The sequence below is a fragment of the Cynocephalus volans genome, chromosome 1 (genome assembly GCF_027409185.1).
Source record: "Cynocephalus volans isolate mCynVol1 chromosome 1, mCynVol1.pri, whole genome shotgun sequence".
NCBI lineage: Eukaryota > Metazoa > Chordata > Mammalia > Dermoptera > Cynocephalidae > Cynocephalus > Cynocephalus volans.
In genome coordinates this window covers 197,398,638-197,419,914 of record NC_084460.1, presented here as the reverse complement: position 1 = coordinate 197,419,914, position 21,277 = coordinate 197,398,638, and the positions used below count along the sequence as shown (strand labels likewise).

The 21,277-nt window shown below is 39.8% G+C and overlaps 1 protein-coding gene across 10 annotated transcripts in view; it reads left to right on the top strand.

The window, feature by feature from the left end:
• The window catches only part of RALB (RAS like proto-oncogene B), a 70,037-nt gene extending 49,355 nt beyond the window's left edge, over positions 1-20,682 (top strand). For all 10 annotated transcript variants that reach the window (XM_063096181.1, XM_063096153.1, XM_063096161.1 and 7 more), the window contains 3 exons: positions 12,545-12,753; positions 16,129-16,306; positions 19,055-20,682. In XM_063096181.1, coding sequence (XP_062952251.1) covers positions 12,545-12,753; positions 16,129-16,306; positions 19,055-19,174 — 507 coding nt within the window. In that variant the 3' untranslated portion in view covers positions 19,175-20,682. The remainder of the gene's footprint in view (positions 1-12,544; positions 12,754-16,128; positions 16,307-19,054) is intronic.
• Positions 20,683-21,277: the final 595 nt, after the last annotated feature.

The following is a 21,277-nucleotide window of genomic DNA, read 5'->3' as shown; positions in this document are numbered from 1 at the left end:
CATGTTCACTATTGGAGAAAAGAAATGCTACTGATTTTTGTGTGTTGATTTTGTATCCTGCTACTGTGCTGAAATCATTTATCAATTCCAAGAGTTTTTTTGTAGAGGCTTTAGGCTGTTCGATATATACGATCATGTCATCTGCCAACAGGGACAGTTTGACTTCATCTTTTCCGATCTGGATGCCTTTTATTTCCTTCTCTTCTCTAATTGCTCTGGCTAGTACTTCCAACAGTATGTTGAATAGGAGTGGTGAGAGTGGGCATCCTTGTCTAGTTCCTGTTCTTAAAGGAAAAGCTTTCAGCTTTTCCCCATTCAGGATGATATTGGCAGTGGGTTTGTCACATATGGCTTTAATTATGTTGAGATACTTTCCCTCTATACCTAGCTTATAGAGGGTCTTTGTCATGAATGTGTGCTGAACTTTATCAAATGCTTTTTCAGCATCTATAGAGATGATCATATGGGGCCGAGCCCGTGGCGCACTCGGTAGAGTGCTGCGCTGGGAGCGCGGCGACGCTCCCACCGCGGGTTCGGATCCTATATAAGAATGACCAGTGCACTCACTGGCTGAGTGCCGGTCACGAAAAAACGACAAACAAAATAAAAAAAATAAAATTAAATTAAAAAAAAAAAAAAAAAAAAAAGAGATGATCATATGGTCCTTGTGTTTGACTTTATTAATATGGTGTATCACATTTATTGATTTGCATATGTTGAACCAAACTTGCATCCCTGGGATGAATCCCACTTGATCGTGGTGAATAATTTTACGTATGTGTTGCTGTATTCTGTTTGCTAGTATTTTAGTGAGGATTTTTGCATCTATATTCATCAAGGATATCGGCCTGTAGTTTTCTTTTTTGGTTATATCTTTACCTGGTTTTGGTATCAGGATGATGTTTGCTTCATAGAATGAGTTTGGGAGATTTGCGTCTGTTTCAATCTTTTGGAATAGTTTGTAAAGAATTGGTGTCAATTCCTCTTTGAACGTTTGGTAAAATTCTTCTGTGAATCCATCTGGTCCTGGGCTTTTCTTTGTTGGGAGCCTTCTGATAACAGCTTCAATCTCCTTTATTGTTATTGTTCTGTTCAAATTTTCTACGTTTTCATGGTTCAGTTTTGGGAGCTTGTGTGTGTCCAGAAATTTACCCATTTCCTCCAGATTTTCAAATTTGTTGGTGTATAGTTGTTTATAGTAGTCTCGAATGATTCCTTGTATTTCAGATGAATCAGTTGTAATATCGCCTTTTTCATTTCTAATTTTTGTTATTTGAGTCTTCTCTCTTCTTTTTTTTGTTAGCCATGCTAATGGTTTGTCAATTTTATTTATCTTTTCAAAAAACCAACTTTTTGATTCGTTGATCTTTTGAATTGTTTTTTGGTTTTCAATTTCATTCAGTTCTGCTCTGATCTTAATGATTTCTTTCCGTCTGCTAACTTTAGGTTTGGATTGTTCTTATTTTTCTAGATCTTTAAGGTGAAGTGTTAGGTTGTTCGCTTGCCATCTTTCCATTCTTCTGAGGTGAGCATTTAATGCAATAAATTTCCCCCTTAATACTGCTTTTGCAGTATCCCACAGGTTTTGGTATGATGTATCATTATTTTCATTAGTTTCGATAAATTTTTTGATTTCCTGCTTGATTTCTTCTTGGACCCATATGTCATTAAGTAGAATGCTGTTTAATTTCCATGTGTTTGTATAGTTTCCAGAGTTTCATTTGTTATTAATTTCTAGTTTTAATCCATTGTGGTCTGAGAAATTACATGGGATAATTCCAATTTTTTTGAATTTATTGAGACTTGATTTGTGACCTAATATGTGATCTATCCTGGAGAATGATCCATGTGCTGATGAGAAGAATGAATATTCTGAGGTTGTTGGATGGAATGTTCTGTAGATATCTGCCAATTCCAATTGGTCTAGAGTATTGTTTAGATCTTGTGTTTCTCTGCTGATTCTTTGCCTAGATGATCTGTCTAATATTGACAGTGGGGTGTTCAGGTCCCCTGCTATTATGGTATTAGTGTCTATTTCCTTCTTTAGGTCTAATAGAGTTTGTTTTATAAATCTGGCTGCTCCAACATTGGGTGCGTACATATTTATGATTGTTATGTCTTCTTGATGGATCAGTCCTTTTATCATTAAGTAGTGTTCCTCATTGTCTCTTTTTATGGTTTTTAGTTTAAAGTCTATTTTATCAGATATAACAATAGCTACTCCAGCTCATCTTTCTTTTCTGTTTGCATGGTAAATCTTTTTCCATCCTTTCACTCTTAGTCTATGTGAATCTTTATGGGTGAGGTGGGTCTCTCGTAGGCAGCATATAGTTGGGTCCTCCTTTTTGATCCAGTCAGCCAGTCTGTGTCTTTTGATTGGGGAATTTAAGCCTTTTACATTAAGAGTTGTTATTGAAAGGTGTTGATTCATTCCTAGCATTTTATTGGTTGTTTGGTTGTTTTAGGTGTCTTTTGTTCCTTGCTTTCTGCTTTACTGTTTGGTTTCTGTGTTTGTTGGTTGTAGATAGCGTTTTTGTTTGTTTGTTTTCTCTTCATGAATGCCATTTTTATTATACTAGTGGGTTTTGATTTTTCTTGGGTTTTATGGCAGTGGTAGTTATTTTTCAGGAACCAAACCCAGTACTCCATTGAGAATTTCTTGTAAGGGTGGTCGTGTGGTAGTGAACTCCCGCAGTTTTTGTTTGTCTGAGAAATATACTATTTGCCCTTCATTTCGGAAGGATAGCCTTGCAGGGTAGAGTATTCTTGGCTGACAATCTCTGTCTTTTAGTATTTTGAATATTTCATCCCATTCCTTTCTGGCTTTTAGGGTTTGTGATGAAAAGTCTGATGTTAGCCTGATTGGGGCTCCCTTATAAGTGATTTGATGCTTCTCTCTTGCAGCTTTTAAGATTCTGTGTTTGTCTTTGAGTTTTGCCAATTTGACTATAACATGTCTTGAAGAGATCTTTTTGGGTTGAATACGTTTGGAGATCCTTGAGCTTCCTGGATCTGAAGATCTGTGATTTTTCCTATACCTGGGAAGTTTTCTGCCACTATTTTGTTGTATATGTTTTCAATGCAATCTCCTTTTTCCTCCCCTTGTGGAATACCCATGACTTGGATATTTGAGTGCTTAAGGTTGTCTGATATCTCTCTCAGATTTTCTTCAATGCCTTTGATTCTTTTTTCTTTTTCTTTTTTTTTTTTTTTGTCTGCTTGTGTTATTTCAAACAGCCCATCTTCAAGTTCAGAGGTTCTCTCTTCAACTTCCACAAGCCTGCTGGTTAAACTCTCCGTTGTGTTTTTTATTTCACTGAATAACTTCTTCAGTTCAGCAAGTTCTGCTACATTTTTTTCAGGGCATTGATTTCCTTGTACATTTCCTCTTCCAGGTCCTGTATACTTTTCCTCGTTTCATCATGATGTCTAGCTGAGTTTTCTTGTGTCTCATTTAGTTTCCTTAGAATTATCACTCGAAATTCCTTGTCAGTCATTTCAAGGGCTTCTTGTTCTATAGGATCTAGAGTTTGAGATTTATTAACTTTTGGTAGTGTACTTTCTTGATTTTTCGTATTTCTGGTATGTTTTTTTTGATGTTTATTCATTGTGGCAGGGGGTTTCACAGTCCACCAGTTTGAGACTATTGACTAACTGAGATGTTGCTGTGGTTGCCAATTTGGTATGGCTACCTCCGTGACTGCTCATTTGGCCTCTAGTGCCTTGTGTGTATGGTTGCCTCAGGTCTTGGGCCTCTCCGGGGAGCCACCTTTCTGGTCAGCCTGGACTCTGCTGGGCTGCTGGATCATGGGGCGGTACCGCAGGGTGTGTTATCTCTGCTGAGCTTTCACTTCCTGTGCAAGACTTCTCCCTGTTCCGTGCACTCTGGCCCGGGCTGTTGGATCGTGCAGTGGCGGCCCCACAGGGTGTGTGGTTTCTTTTTTTCTTTTTTTTTTTTTTCTTTTTTTTTTTTTTTGTCTTTTTCGTGACCAGCACTCAGCCAGTGAGCGAACTGGCCGTTCCTATATGGGATCCAAACCCGCGGCGGGAGAGTCGCCGCGCTCCCAGCACAGCACTCTACCAATTGCGCCACGGGCTCGGCCCAGGGTGTGTGGTTTCTGTCGAGTCTCCGCCTCCCTAGCCAGATGTCTCCCCGCTCTGTGCGCACTGTGCTGGGCTGGGACGTGTCTTCTGCAACCCTCGTCTGGGGCCGGCCTGTGGCTCACTCGGGAGAGTGCTGTGCTGATGCAACCCTCGTCTATCAGCTGGGCCTTCAAGACCCTGCTCGGCACCGCCTCGCCCAGGAAGTCTACCAGGTTTCTGCTAGGCACAGACGACCGGTCGCTCTGGGTTCCTTTGTAGCACTGTGTAGATCTTTCTGGGGACTTATCACCTTCCTCCTGGTATCGCGGTTATTTGTGTACTTGTCTTATCTCCTTCACCAGAGCCTGAGCTCCTTGGGGGAGGAGCCCGCAGCACACGGTTCACCTTTGTATCCCCCCGGCGTGGACCGAGTCTGGTGCCCGCCCGCAGTCAGCTCTCCGGCAGGTTCAAGCGGACTTGGGAACTCTCCAACCACACTATTCCTAACCCGAAATCAGTTACGCGTTTTTCCGAACTGGTGGCCGCAGAGATGGTATCTACCTCCCAGTAACAGGAAGTTTACCGGGGGCCGGAGCCTAGGGTGCGGTGGAGTGACAGTCGGCCCAGCCCGTACTTCCTTGCCCTCCCGACGCTGGCCGGGGACGCCCCACGCCACCAGCCCCGCCAGAGAACTGCGGAGGGAGTAGAAGGGGAGGCCGGCCCGCAGGTCTCGGGAAGCCCCGCGCTGGAGCAAGCAAGTGGGAAGGCTCAGTGAGGAGCCGAGCCAGGCAAGGAGGGCAGGCTTGGCTGAGCCGGGCCGGAGCTGCCACCACCTGAGAAAATGGAGGCAGCCCCGGGGGCGGTGAGTGGCCCGGTGACGCAGGCGGAAGCCGGGCGGGCATCAGCCCCCCGAGCAGGGCCGGGTCGGTGGTCACTCACAGGGCTGTGCCGGGTCGGGCTGCTCCCTCTCTGCCTCTGCTTTGTCGCCGTCCCGTTCTCGGCCGCCGCCGCCTCGGGCTGCTCGCTCGGTCCCGCGGCGTGGCTCAGGTGCTCCCAGGAATCTTCTTTTATGCTGGCCTGAAACCTCGAATCCTGAATAGGGCAGCTGGCCGCCTTCAGCGCGGCCCCGGCCTCCGGGATCCTGGCTGCATCAACAGCAGCCATGGCGCCACGTTCCCTGTTTAGAGACTCACTTTTGCAGCTAAGAAACAGTTCTTTTCCTGTTCAGTACTTCAAAGCTGTTGCCTGTAAACGAGGCATCCTCTCCTGCCAAGGGCAAAGTGGCGGTCAGCCCCCACAACCGGCCACCAGCAGCGGTCCTCCCTTACGAGACGGCAAGAGGAAGGTCCACAAGTTTCCCGGCTGCCTAAGGCCCAGTGGCCGCCTTTTCCACCTCAGCTACTCCGTGCCAACCACCGTAGCCACCGCCATCTTGAAGAAGCGCCTCCAAATTTAGCAAATTAAAACAAAATACATTTATTGGGGCTGGCTGGTTAGCTCTTTTGGTTAGAGTGAGGTGTTGGTAACACTAAGGTCAAGGGCTGGCCAGCCACCAAAAATAAAACAACAAAAGCAACATATTATCTCATAGTTTGCACAGGTGAGAAGTTAGAGCATGGCTTAGCTAAGTCCTCTGCTCAGTGTCCCACAGTGCTCCAGTTGAAGTGTCAGTGATGGCTGTGATCCCATCTGAGGCTCAGGGTTCTCTTCCAAGCTCCCTGGTGGCAGAGTTCAGTTCCTTGTGGATGTAGGTCATGGGCTCTCAGCTTCTACAGGGCTCCTGCACTTTCCTGCCACACGGCCCTTTCCATAGGTGGTTCATACCATGGCAGCTTATTCCTTCAAGGCCAGCAGGATAGGCTCCAGTCTCCAGTCAGCTAAGACAGAGTCTGGTATAAACAAATGGAATCATGAGGGTAATCCTGCATTGCTGCTGTATTCTGTTAGTTCAAAGCTAGTCCCAGGTCTGTCTGCATTGGAGAGGAGGGCAGTATCCAACCGCCTGGCTTGCTTGCTGAGGGTCATCTAAGGGAGGGTGTGTTCATCACAGTATTTATGTCTTTAAAACTTTATAATGGATTATGCTTTCTTTTCTCATTCTAGATAAATATTCATTTTTGTATCTAATATTATATGTTTAACTTTGTATTCTTAAGGAGGGGACCCCAAAATGAATAAGCTTCAGACCAAAATGTGGATCTCCTGGGTCATACTACCCTATGTCTTATAATGAGAAGCTTTTATGTTTGATGCCTACTTTTTAAAAAAAATCTCATACTCAGGGCCAAAGCGAGTATCTCTAGTGTAACCTGCTGAATTTACTCAAAACGTTTTTGCATAAAAAAAGAAGTCTGTTCTGGGAATCTTTTTTGTTTGTTTCTGAGTTTTCATTTTCTTTTGCTTATTAACTTGTGATTTGCTTACTAAAAGTTCCTTATTTTTCTTCCGTAACAGAGCTTGGGGAAAAGAGAGTGAAGAGGGGTACTAGGTTTAGGGAGATGGATTGAGAGAAGTAGTTGTTAACAGAGACGGAGGATGGTGATTTTGTCTCCCCAGGGAATATTTGGCAATGTCTGGGGATATTTCTGGTTGTCACACTGCGGGGAGGGTACTATTAGCATCTAGTGATAGAAGCCAGGGATGCTGCTAAACATCCTGCACCCCACAGGACAGCCCCACAACAAAGAATCATCCAGTATAGAATATTGATAATGGTGTTGCTGAGAAACCCTCAATTAGAAGCAGAGCTTTAACCAATCAGAAGAAGGAAGATTTCCCTCCAGAGTAGGTGATTGAGAGGCCCCAGGATGCCAGATCCAAGAGCAAGTTCAGATACAGAGCCCAACTCTACTCTGGGACTCCGTTCTGCTCAGTACTGCTGCTGAAACCATAGGAGATGAGGACAGCCTATTCTGGATGCTTCATTTTTGCTGTGTGTGTGTGTGTGTGTGTGTGTGTGTGTGTGTGTGTGTGTGTGTGTGTGTGTGTGTGTGTGTGTGTGTGTGTGTGTGTGTGTGTGTGTGTGTGTGTGTGTGTGTGTGTGTGTGTGTGTCAGGAGGGAGGGGAAAAGATGCATGCAGAAGAGTCAAGAATGTTTTCTCTTCTTCCTAGTTTCTTCACAAGAAATAGGAAAGCTCATGGGCTAACGTATTCGAGGACTGAAAAGCAGCAGTTGTTGAAGAAATGGTAAAATGAAACGACGGCAAGGAAAGAATGGAAATGAAATGATGTGTGTTTGGGAGAGTATTTAATTTATTTTCTAAAACACTGCTGTCTAATAGAACTTTCTCGATTAGGAAAATGTTCTATATACTGTTCAGTAAATGTGGCTATTGTGCACTTGAAATGTGGCTACTGTATTGGACAGGATATTTTAGAATCATAATCTTAGTAACTTTAACTTACTAAAAGTTTCTTATTTTTCTTTTGTTAGAGAGGCTGGAGAAAAAAGGGTGAGGAGGGAAATTAGGATTAGGAAGATAGGATTAGAGTTACATGTGGCTATTGTACACTTGAAATGTGGCTAGTGGCTATTATAGTGGACCAGGATAGTTCTAGAATCATAATTTTGGAGCTTGAAGAGACCTTGGCAGCAATTTCCAAACCTAACTGATCATAGAATCTCCTGGGTAACCTTTTTAAAAAATACCTCCTCAACAACATTTCTGGAGTTGAGAACTGGGACTCTTTATTTTTGTGACACTCTTCTGGTGGTTCTGGCATGTGGCCAGGTGTGGTAACTCTTGCCTGAGAGATCTATTCAAACCTGATTTCATAGCAGAGGAAACTGAGTCTTATACTCAGGGATGCTGGTTGCCTAGTCTTGTGGGCCAAACTCTTTGTTCATGGTCCAATGCTTACCCTTAGGTTAAAATTTGTTTTAGCTTATGTGATGGACTTTTCATGAAAATTGCATTGTGGAAGGAGTCACAGTCCCAGGAGTTTTTATTCTTGTCTAAGTTCTGACTTTGAGAAAAGTTGGAGGGAACTGCCAGTGCCAAGGCAATTGGAGATTTTAACCTTTTTATCCTTGGCCTAACATACTTGAAGACTTTTATCTTTTTTTTCTGGGAAAGTGAGATTGGGGAGGTGGGAGGCTTCATCAGCAGCTACTTGAGACTTTCAGTCTATGGCAGAGTCACCTTAAATACGGCTCAGTAAGAAGGGGTCAGGGTGAAGTTTTGCTTAGGCCTGTGTGTCTTGAGCATCTGAAAATGAATCACATGTTGCCCTGCAAGGCCAGTAGAGACTAAGAATGGTTGATCTTAAAGGATGCAAAGACTTTGGTAATTTTGTATTTCTAGCTGAAAAATATAAGCATTAGGGTTGTAATGGAAGTGTCTATTCAGATCTTTTACCTATTTTTTAATTGGGTTGTCTTTTTGTTTAGTTTTAAGAGTTCTTTATATTTTCTGGATACAAGTCCCTTATTAGACATATGTTTACAAATATACTCTCCCATTCTAATAATAAAAGTGTTCTAATAATAAGCACACTTTTCACTTAGGGCAGAGGTATGTGGGCATATCAGGACATTCTGACTTCTACCGGAATCAATGGAACACTGGCTGGTTTTACCCTTGGCAGCTCAGAAATATGCAGTTGAGATGATTTATGGTAGAATTCAGAGATTTTCCGGGGTGGTGGTGTTTTGGGAGGAAAGGTTTTTTGGGTCATGTATTTGTTTCCTTGAAAAGGAATTAGAAGAATACTGTTGTGAAGCATAGGCAAGTTTTCACATTTTCTCTATTTGAAGATAATTTATTACTGTACATTTAAGGGAACCTAATATTAAACATGTCGTAGTATTTTTATTTTTAGATTTAAAATCATTCAAATTAGTAGCTGTCAATTGTATGAGGCTCTTTTTAATAGAATTCCTCAAACAACCCTTAAGTTTATATTGATATTTTTTATTTTTATTATTTTTAAAAAGATGACCGGTAAGGGGATCTTTACCCTTGACTTGGTGTTGTCAGCACCACGCTCTCCCAAGTGAGCTAACTGGCCATCCCTATATAGGGATCTGAACCCGTGGCCTTGGTGTTATTAGCACCACACTCTCCCAAGTGAGCCACGGGCTGGCCCAATATATTGATATTTTTCAATTCAATTTTTAAAATACAAAAAAAGTTAAATTACAGCTTTATTAAGTTATAATTCATATACATGAAATTCACTCTTTTAAAGTGTACAATTCAGGTTTTTTTGTATATTCATACAGATATGAAAACCATCACCATTTTCTAATTTTTAGATCATTTTTAATCACTCAAAAAAAAAGCAACAATCAGTTGGTTAGAGTGTGGTATTATAACAAGGTCAAGGGCCGGCCCGTGGCTCACTCGGTAGAGTGCGGTGCTGATAACAAGGTCAAGAGTTCGGATCCCCACACTGGCTAGCCATGTGTTGGCAGTCATTCCTCATTACTTCTTCCCCTGTCTCACCACTGGTTCTGGTAACCACTTTCTGTTGCTATGGATTTGCTTATTTTGGACATTTCATTTAAATGGATATATCCCACATATGGCCTTTATGTCTGGTCTCTTTCACTTAGCACAGTGTTTTGAAAGTTCATGCATAGTGCAGCTATATCAGCACTTCATTCCTTTTTCAAAAAATTGAGATATAATTCACATACCATAACCCGTGGCTCACTCAGGAGAGTGTAGTGCTGATAACACCAAGGCCACAGGTTTGGATCCCATATAGGGATGGCTGTTGTCTGGATATGCCACATTTTGTTTCTCCACTCACCAACTGATGGATATTTGGGTTTCTGCTTTTTGGCTATTATGAATAATGTTGCTATGAATATTGTGTACAAGTTTTGGGGTAGACATATGTCTTAAATTCTCCTGGGTATATATCTAGGCATGAAATTGTTGGGGCATATGGTAACTCTGTATAACTCTTTGAGAAACAACAAAACTCTTTTCTACCAGAGCTGCACCATTTTACAGTCCTGCCACCAATATATGAGGGTGCCAATTTCTCCACATCCTTGTCAACACTTGTTACTGTCCATCTTTTTGATTACAGCCACCCTGGTGGGAGTGAAGTGGGATCTCAGTGTGGTTTTGATTTGCATTTCCCTAATGACCAGTGATGCTGAGCATCTTTTCATGTGCTTATTGGCCATTTGTGTATCTTCTTTGGAGAGGTGTCTATTCAGATCCTTTATTTTTTAATTGGGTAATTTGTCTTTATTTTTAGTTTTAAGAGTTCTTTATACATTCTGGATACAAGTCCCTTATTAGACATGTTTACAAATATACTCTCCCATTCTCTGGGTTGTCTTTTCATTTTCTTGATGGTGTTCTTTGAAGCATGAAAGTTTTTAATTTTGGTGAAATGCAATTTATCTATTTTCTCTTTGTTGGGTGTGTACTTTTGGGTTCAAATCTAAGACATTGCTAAATCCAAGGTCATGAAGGTTTATGCCTGTCTTTTCTCCTAAGATTTTATAGTTTTATCTCCTAAATTTAGGTCTTTGACCCATTTTGAATTAATTTTTGTGTGCGGTATGAAGTAGGGGTTCAACTTCATTCTTTTGAATATGGATATCCAGTTATACCAGCACCAGTTCAATTTTAATTGTATATTGTCATTAATTTACTTTTTTCTGAATTTCTTGATTTCTAGCTTCACTAAGATTACTTATTTGATATATAACGTAATATAAAGAAAATAGCTTTAAAGTACTAATATCATTATTATTAAATAATATAACCACCAAAAGAAGTTCAACATTTCTTTGAAATGTTTTGTTCTGAGCCTTTTTAAGTGGGATGCATTCTACCAAAATACTTTGTTCTAAAGTCTTTTGAATTAGGCTGGCTGGTTAGCTCATTTGGTTAGAGCACAGCCTTATAACACCAAGGTTACAAGTTTGGATCCCTGTACCGGCCAGCTGCCAAAATAAAAAAAACAAAACAAAACAAATAAAGTCTTCTGAATTAATTAAATTCTTTTTCTGTGTGGCTTCATTACCAATTTAATATTCAGTTAGGCTCATTTGTTTCAGTATTTCTAACAGTTTTAAGTTTGTTTTGTTTGTCCTTCCAGGGTGTTCTTTTGGTAAGTACATAATACACACACACACACACACATAAATGTATATTTAAAAGTTGTTCTTTACTCTCCCTACTTTCCTTATGCAAAAGCAATAATCAGTTGGTCAGAGTGTGGTATTATAACAAGGAGATCTCTACATATCTGTACGTATATTCTGGAGATCTCTACATATCTGTATGTCATTATCTTCCTCATTTTTTGTAACAGTGTAGTATTCCATTATGTGGATCCCCATTGCTGAGCATTTGGGAGGTGTTTAATCTTTTGCTGTTACACACAGTGTCAGTTACCTTGTGTGTTCTTGTGTAGGTGTTTCTGTAGATTAGATTCCTAGAAGCAGGATGGCTGGGACAGAGGTTAAGCGCTTCTCTCAGTTGATCAGATGTTACCAATTCCTCTCCGTAGGGGTTATCCTATTCCCTACTCCCAACAGCAGTGTACAGAGTACCTTTTCTCGGAGTACGTTGTCAGACTTTTGGATTTTTGCCAGTCTGGTAGGTGAAAATAGTGTCTCAATGTAGTTTTAATTTTCATTTTCTGTATTAGTGAGAATGAACACATCTTCGTATTTTTAGCATCATGTGTATTTTTGTTTCTATGAATTATTTATGTCTGCTGCCCACTTTTCCCATTGGATTATTGACCTTTTTTCCCCCCTCTGTTTCTAGGAACTCTTTATATATTAAAGAGATTAGCTCTTTGTAATATGGGTTCAGATATTTTTTCTCTGTCATTTGTCTTTGTTCATTATATTATGCCATACAGAAGGTTTTAAAATTTTTTTATGTAGTATAATTTATCAATTTTTTTTTTTACATGGCTTCTGGATTTTGAATCATAGTTAAAAAGGCCTTTCCTACTTCAAAGTATTAGAAGTATTTCACCCACATTTTCTTCTAATACTTCAGTGGTTTTATTTTTTACATTTAATCTTTGACCCATTTGGAGTTTATCATGCTATATAGTTATTTAAGCCTTTTGTCAAACTACTTTTCAGATGAGTTTTATACTTCTATTGATTATGAATAGGAACTCCTGTTTCTTGCCCTTTCCTGTGTTTGTATTATAATTTTGTAGTGACTATAATATTGTCAAGTGTTCTGCTCTGTGCCTGGTTTCCTTATCTGTAAAATGGGGATATTTGTCCTGATGGTTTAAAAACAAAATAAAAAATGGTAGAACTGTGGAACTGAAGTGTTACATAAAGTGTTATTTTCATTTTATAGTTCCTTATACATAGTGTGATATAGGCACTCAGATACTCAATTGAATGTAGGCAAACTACCCATTTATCAAATTTTATGTTTTGGCAGATTTTAAAACTTAAAAATTTTTGTTAATTACTTACAACTTCTTTAATTACTGGTAATGTTTATTTCCTCAGTTTGTAGAAGACTATGAACCTACCAAAGCTGACAGTTACAGAAAGAAAGTGGTTCTCGATGGAGAGGAGGTCCAGATAGATATTCTGGACACCGCTGGACAGGAGGACTATGCAGCCATTCGAGACAACTACTTTCGGAGCGGGGAAGGTTTTCTGCTAGTGTTCTCAATTACAGAACACGAATCCTTCACAGCGACTGCTGAATTCAGGTGTGTTTGAAATGGAATAACTGAAGCTCCAGGAGGCTTTTTGCCTTCCTTTCTCATATGTTTTAGTCTTAGAAGGGAATTTGGGACTGAGCATCGTGGTATAGGGCTGAGCTTGTTATTAGGAAAAATTCTGTCTAAAGAATTTTCTGGGGCTTTCTGGATCTTGGCACATAAATGTAATCTCTTTGAGCTTCCCTGTTTATGATGTCTAAATATAAATTTTCTTAAAAAGCTTGTTGTCTTTGAAAGAGGATAAAGCTATTTTATATACTCAAGAAACTGTAGTTTTTGCCTGAGAGACAGTGATTGATAAGAGTTAACTATCTTAATCTTTTTTATAATTTTACTTAAAAAGGTAATAATTTTTATCTATTTTGAGGTTTATGAAACATTGGCAAGAGAGTGAAAGAAGGAAGTCAGAATGACCATTTGCTGCTGCTGTAAAGACGTTCAGCATAGTGGAGGGGAAGGAACTGGTTTTAGAATCAGATAGATCTGGTTTGAATACCTGTCCTGCCACTTACTGGCTTTGTAACCATGGGCAAGTTTATTGAGCATGAGAAATTCTTTCTTTTTCTGAAAGTGCACTTGTTAGTTGAGAATTGAAATTAAACGATGCAGTAGACTGTGAATTCCATACAGGCAGGAATGGTAGCCACCTATCCTTGTGTCCCTGGGCCCTCACACAGTGTCGGCCCGGGGTGCTTCCACAGTGAGGAGGACATTCACTGTTATACTTTGTTTTAAAATGTGGCAGTTAAAGATGCTTAAGGTCACTTTGTTATAAAGAAATAATGAGGCTTTTGGGTGTAATTCTTATCTCCTGTAACTTTCTCTTTACCCTATATCCTTCCCATTTCTCTTACACAGTTATATTTTTCCATCTCTCTTCCTTAAAAACATATCTGTTTTTATTTTAAGAAGCAGATCTAGAGCCTAATAGGGAATTCAAGAGGGAACAAAACAAAAACCAGTAATTTTTTTTTTTATTCTTCAGCAAGTTCTGGTCAGAAAATAAGGTGATCAGCCAAAGGTTGGAATGAGGAGGCTAAATACCCCCCATGATGCAGAAGGAAGCATCAGTGAGCCAGAGGGGCCTCGGGGTGAGTTCAGGCAAACCCGCAGAGCGAGTGGAAGGCAGCAAGGCGGTGCCTCAGCTGTCACGCTTCATAGTTCCCAGTCTTCAGTGAGTTGAATATTGCAGTTCTCTGGAAGTATAGTGTGTAGTGTGTGTGATGGTGATCAATTAGATGACTAGGACTCATTATGGGAAGTCCTGTTAATTTTTAGACTTTTCAGACATACCTGGAGATTTCTATATTTGAATATAGCTAGCCCATGTATTTATAATTGTGTTTGCGTCTTACATAGTCCTGTTCTTATGCCTCCTTGAGGATAAAACAGGACAGATGCATACACTGTCTTATTTTCTTCCCTGTCCTGAGCATTTTGATTTCCCATAGCTCCATGACTCACCAAGAAGGGAAGTGCTGGGCAGTAGAACTCATCTCCAGAGGATAGACACTGCCCCTTGTCTTATCCCCCCGATCATCAAATGCACACAGATAATATGTGTGCATTCTCATAGGGTCAGAGCAGTCTCACCTCATCTTGGAAAAGGGTTTTGGTTGGTATGTGAGAAGAGGGATCCTTAGAGGACAAGAACAGATGAATACCTAAAACAAAAAGAAAGAAGGGGAAGTTAGTTCTTCTGACTTGAACTCTGGACTCAGGTAGAAGTCCCAGAGCTGGTGAGGTTTCTCATGTCACTGGAAACAGAAGAGTGGAGGTGGATTATCTGGACTAAGTTTAACCTTTTGATTAGACTTAGTCACTTTACTTTATGCCTGTTAGCAGTTTTAGAACATAACATTTCTGTATTTATCTTCCAATTGGAAAGGCCCCAACATAAAATGAAATGTTAATATACTCTCATCTTCCTTGAAATTTTCCTAGACCGTATACCTTGGACTGAGATAAATAGGCTTGTCACAAGAGACCAGAACTTGATATTCCCATTTTTGGATCAGTATGTTCATTAATGAGACACTTTTACATGCCCTTGCAAGACTTTGAGACAGCAAGCTATCAGTTTTTATTGTTCATAGTTTATATTGATCATATAATTTATAAATGTATCACGTTCTTTGACCCCTATTCAAATGTAGGATACAAAAAAGCTAAGTAGAGGCAATTTTTAAGCATCTTTTCTTCCTTTTCATTTGTCTTAAAATATTTGATATCTGGTACTTAAATTGACTATAAAGAAATTAAAGAATTATTTTTATCATTGTGAAATATTAGCTTATATCATAAAAAAAATAATCAATGCGGATCTCCACAAAATACATTTTTGAAAGAGACTCTTAAGTAGAAATGTCCCCACTGGACCAAAATAATGGAAGTGAAATATTTAATTTAATTAGTTTACTATTTGGTTTTGATGAATACTTTTAGATAGCTGATATTTTTAGTAGAGGTAAAATGTAATGTTCTGTAGGTAATGGTTTTTTTAGAGATGATGTTTTTGAAGAACATATCATCGGCTTTGGACTATTTTCTTTAGTTTTTTTCACATTGTAGTAGAAAAATAATGTGCATTGAAATATGATTATTGCCTAATATATCTGTCCCCATTCTGTTGCCTGCAACATTTATTGTGTCTAAATGGAAACTGTGTAGCGGGGGGAGGGGGGTTGGATACACACATGCAGATCTAATAAACAGAAATTTCATAAAACCATACTTACCTTTACTACTTGAGATTCCCTTGCATGTTTTTGTTCTGTTCTATTCTTTTCTATAATATTCTATTTCACTGAGGGGGAAAAAACAACTGCTGGTTGTGACCCACCAAGTTGACTTTGCAGTCTGCTAAGAGGCTGCCACCTTCCATATGAAAAACACTGGATTTCATAGCTTTTACTGTCACCAATAAATTATACCATTTTTTTCTGGGGAATTTTTAAGCATTTTATGGAGATACTTCTATTTTAGCTTGCTTTTATCTCAGAGATTCCCAAGTTTTTCCTTTCTTTTTTGTGCATAAACATAAATTGGGGACCTGTTGGAATGCAGAATCCTGGGCTCCTAACCAGACATCTACTTCTGTAGGACTGTTGGGCCCAGAAATCTGCATTTGTAAGAGCACCCCAGGTGATTCTGATGCAGGCAAAGATTTTGCAAACACCAGACTTTGAAAACACTTGTCTAGTTCATAATTGCCTGTGGGGAGTGCTTCCCTGGAACATGCCCTAAGTGTAGCTATTTCTTCTTCTGCCTTAGGAAAGCCTTTTATTTAGATGTGTCAACACAATGGGGTTCTTTTCTTGCTCTAGCTTTCTTAGCTGCTGTATTTTTGATGTAACACCTCAGGGAACAGATCCTCCGTGTTAAGGCCGAAGAAGATAAAATTCCATTGCTCGTCGTGGGAAACAAGTCCGACTTAGAGGAGCGGAGGCAGGTGCCCATTGAGGAGGCAAGGAGTAAAGCCGAAGAGTGGGGTGTGCAGTATGTGGAGACATCGGCAAAAACGCGGGCCAACGTGGACAAGGTAGGCACCCGCTCTCCATGTGTTCCTGGAAGATAGCAGAGGGTAGACATCTCACTTGTCTGTTTTTGTGGGAGCCATTTATGGGAACTAGGTGAGGACTGATTTCTCCGGATGTCTAAGCCATTATAATGAGAAGCATTGGGACCCTGTACTTAAAACAACCCACAGAGTCCTTTTGCTTTGTTATGAAGCTTCATTCGAATATGCTTACCGTTGGCACAGTCCTTGGAAGGATGGCAAACTGAGGCCACTGGTTTGTGAAGACTGTACTAGAAGGACAGTCATAATTAGCTTCCCCATGCTCTCTTCCACAGCCTGTTGCTCATGAGGAGCAGGGCTGGCAGTGTCATGCTACTTAGAAGGTTGCCCCAAAGGTGGCCTTGAAAGAAACATGGCGTCTCTTGATTTCATTCTCACTGAGTTATTTGTTAGATTTATTCTTTTCACCTTACTGTCCACTGACAGAGCCAAGGTGTTCTGTCTTTATAGTTTAGTCTCTAAACAGTATTTGCCATCAGGATCAACTCTCTGGTATCTCTTTTCTCTCTCTTATCCCATCCCCAGCGTACTTTCTCATTCAAATCTCTGAAGCTAATGTTAAGAGTGAACTTGACAATAATGAATGCTGATAAAATGAAATTCCACCTAACAGGGATTGCTATTATTAGGCCTTTTTTTTTTAATTAAAAAATTAAGGTTCAAGGTGGTTGCCACACAGCTGAGACAGATAGCCTTAAAGAGCAGGCTTTCCCTGTGCCTTCGCCTTGCTCATTAGCACTTACTTCATGACCCATGCTCTTGTAAAGTCTAAATGACATATCACTTTGGCAGCCAAGACAGTGGACATGTCTGCTTTGTGTTATGTAGCATCAGCATCTGAATTCCCCAAATCCCTTCTTCTGTTTCTCTTTATTGTGGAGAAATAATTCTCCTTTGCTTCTTACCTGATGGGGGAGAGATTTTTACCCAAGCTTTACTTTAGCTTGAAGTGATACTAGAAGAATATTGGTATTCAGAATGTTGGTATTAGAAGGGGATCAGTTCAGAAGCACTTTGGCAGTACCTACAGCATAACTCTGTTTAGTAGTAGTCTGCAACCAAGTGTGTTCACTTGTCAGTTACGTTCTCTTGTATTGTTATCTCAACTCTTAGGTTTATTCTTGTGCTACTCAAAATCTTTCTTCCTATCAAATTATTTCCTAGCTGTGGAAAACACACAGATGTATCCTTCATTTAAAAAAAATCGGGAAGACTTCCTTGGCATGGGACTGTCAATGTGTATTTTTTGGATGGGATGGGGGGAGTAGGGAGAGGGCTATGCACAGCGGCTTATCATCTCCCACTCCTCCACTGGACCAGCCTGACCTGCCAAACAGGAACCAGCAGAAACTTATGACTGGCAGCATTGTATTCACTTGTAAACAGTTTACATGAAAGATGCGATACGATCAGCCGTGAATAACTCTGTCATCACTTTAAGTTGGACGCATTCCATTACCCTCTTCTTGCCTTTTGCTGTTAGAGCAAAAAGAAAAACCTGTGACATTTGAAGCTTTTCACTGTTGCTGTTATGGGCAAGGTATTTTTCTGAGAGGCTGGTGAAAAGAGGTGCTTAGGTCAGTCTGATCCAGCTGAGGGGGGTGGGAGGGTCTTTTCTGTGCCTGGAGCTGGTGGTAGATGCATGTGGAGTCCCACACTCCAGAAACTGGATCTTGCTTTTCATCAAGGAGAAGATATGTCTATGAAAGTGGAAGATAGGAGCTTGTGATTTTATGTGAATGTCCAAAGATAAAATTCTATGCTCGATCTCACACTTTGTCTCCATTGTTCTCCGTGAGAAATCTCAGATGTCTCTTTGTAAGAGGCTCATTTTGTCTGCTTGGGATAATCAGTCCTCTGGTGTGATTGCTGGTAGCAGAGGGCAAAACCCAAACTACTGTGACAAATTATAATCTGTATCTAAACAACACACTGACATTCAAAGGACAAGTCTCATCAATTCTTGATAAAGTTCCTCTCAGCCAACTTCGCAAAGAGTGGAGGAGTGATTGTTCCTGAGAATTAGGGTATGGGGTTCTACATCAGGAGACATGTGGCAGGTCACCCCTCCCTCTGCCCGGGTTCATAGTGCAGGAGCCTTAGTTTGTTTATGCTTTATTCCTTCCTTCTGCCACCCTACCACATTCCCAGGTGTGCTGTTGTGGAGTTATGCTGGGAAAGCTGTCATGCACAATGATGTTCCAACCTTCATAGGGTCATTGTAAGGACTGAATAAGATATGGAGGTGTATAAAGCACCTAGCAGCCCTTTTCTGGTGTTTGGGAATGCTAGAAAGTCTGATTGCTCTGTGACTCTCAGGTGTTTATAAATTTCACAAACTGTTGTAGGTCTGTTCTATTCAAAAACGTGTTTTACTTTTCGTCATACTTACCATAAGAAAAGATTTTATCATTTTGAAACCAGTCGTGGAATGGTAGGAAACAGTATGGCGATTCTGTCCTTATGGGAACCAGCTGTATGATATGAGCAGAGATGTTCACTTTGTATAAGTAAAATATGTTTTAAAGATTATTTTATTCCTATTTGCTGCTCTAGATCTTTGTTGTTGTTGGCATATGGTTTATAAAAATAAGTTTGGCTTTGTGCTTTAAAATATAACTACATATCCTGCTTACTCGAATGGTTTCATTAAATTGTTAAATAGCCTTTTTTCCCCTACTCTTTTCACCTCTTCCTCCCCACCCCCAGGTGTTCTTTGACTTAATGAGAGAAATCAGAGCAAAGAAGATGTCAGAAAACAAAGACAAGAACGGCAAGAAAAGCAGCAAGAACAAGAAAAGTTTGAAAGAAAGATGTTGCTTACTGTGAATGCCAAGATGGTGGATGACATCAGTTGCCGCTAAGGACACAGGGCTGGGTTGGTAAAGAGAAGACTGTAGTTCATTTCTTGGTTGTGCTTCCTGCTCTCCCCAACCTCATTCACGCATACTTCTTTAAATGGGGAAAAATTTTTGTGACTCAATGGCTGGCGGAAGAAATGAGCCCCTGTCCGTGCAGTAGAACGGCTGCTTGGTCAGGAGGTTTTGGAGTTTCTTCTCTCCTTCCATCTCTCCCTCCCTTCCTCCCTCCCTACCTCCCTGAAGCTTAACTACATATGCAGTGCTATAGATGGGAAAGTCAAATGTTAATTAAAAAGAAAAAGTATTGTCATAGCATCTTATTTTGTTCCTAGATTTATAACATTACCGTCTTCTTGTTTTGAAAGAATAGTGTCTTATTAGGTTTTGGAAGAGTGGGGTGGGGTAAGATTCCCTCCCCTGCCCTTTTATCAGTTTAGCAGTAGTGCTAAGAAAAATCCATTAAGCTCTAATGACACTGAAAAATCTGGAGTTTTTTGGATAAATTTCTTGGCAATACCCTGTGGAACTGAAGCATAGCTGAAAAAATGAAATTGAATTGTGCCAAATAGGTCAACACCAAGCTCATAAATCCTCCTCACATATGAAAAATGAAAGTCGTGAGTTGGTTTCTTCATATTTAAATATTGGCCAATTATAGTCTGTATTGGTTCTTTTTCTCCTGCAGCATCCTGATTTTAGTGTAGGAACCTTTTTTTTTGGTGGACTAAGTGAAGACTCAAGAGTAGTATAAATGACATACTTTTGCAATCAGATTTTTTAAGTTCTTTGGCTAAGTCCTCTCCTAATTGCTGGTCGCGTGGTTAGGCTTTACCTTCTCCTGTGGTAATCAACTGATGCATCTGTCTTCCAATCAACACTCGTGTGCAGAGGGTGAGTGGGCCTCCTCTTTAGTGACTTTGTGTCACGCAAATTCTTCTGAAAGTTGTGATGAGTTAAAGTCATATTCTAAAATCATGAAGCCGGAGCCTATGCCAGACCTTCTGCTACCTCTGATAGAGTTGTGCTGTAATTCTAGATTTAAAATTAGAAGAAGCAGGGAAAGATAAGTTATTGCCCCTTTACCTCTGAGAATTGGCTGCTGTTTCTAATACATTTTCTGAGATATCTATGTAGTTAGTTAGAAAAAGATTTTCATGATGAGATATTATTAATCTTTCTTCTTGTATCAGTATTCCATATTCAGCAATCAGAAACATTTTTTCAGGAAAGGAGCAAAAAGGAGCAGCAGGATAAAAGCCAGTGTTCAGCACGTTTTTTTCCCCATTTTTCAGAAGCAATATTTCATGTGTAGGTGCCAAAAGTGAATTGGGGTGGGGAGAGCGGGAACCTTTTGAATTTATGGTTATTACAAAGATTGTAGAAATTATGATCTGACTGGAAAACAATCTTGTATCACCTCCCAAAAAATCATGGGCTTTTTTTGAATTAAAAGCAGATAAATACACTTTTTCAGGATTTCAGTGTATTTATTTTGTCCTTTTGTCATACATGTGGAATGCGGGTATTAAAGGAATTGACAGTAAGTTGTTTATTATTGTTCTTGTCAGATGTTCTGCAATATCAGACAAACTTTATTTCAGTTAATCCTTTGAATCAAGCTGTGTAAAATAAAATTCTAATTATAAATAGTAATTTTAACTTCATCTTTCCTTTAGGATAAATCACTATTCTTTCTTAAAATTTAAAAAGTTGAAGATAATTACACTCTTGAACTTCTGAAACAACCTTTTTGTTTTCATCCTAGTTTGCTATCTATTTGATATCAGTTCTGGCCAAGAATAAGTAGATTTGGAATATATACAAATGAATTAAAGATGGTGTAAATTGTTTCATGCTATAGAAATTATCCTTGGTATATGCTATTAGTATATTTCTAAAATTACATTTAACTATAGCAATCAGAAATGGGTCTTCCTAACAAAATAATTTATTATGAGATTCTTTGCCATAAAAAAGGAAGCAATACTGTTTATAAATTTGAAACATAGTTACTTACCAAATAATTAGATATTATGTCCATAGCTTAGCATTATTTTTCTGAAGTATTCAT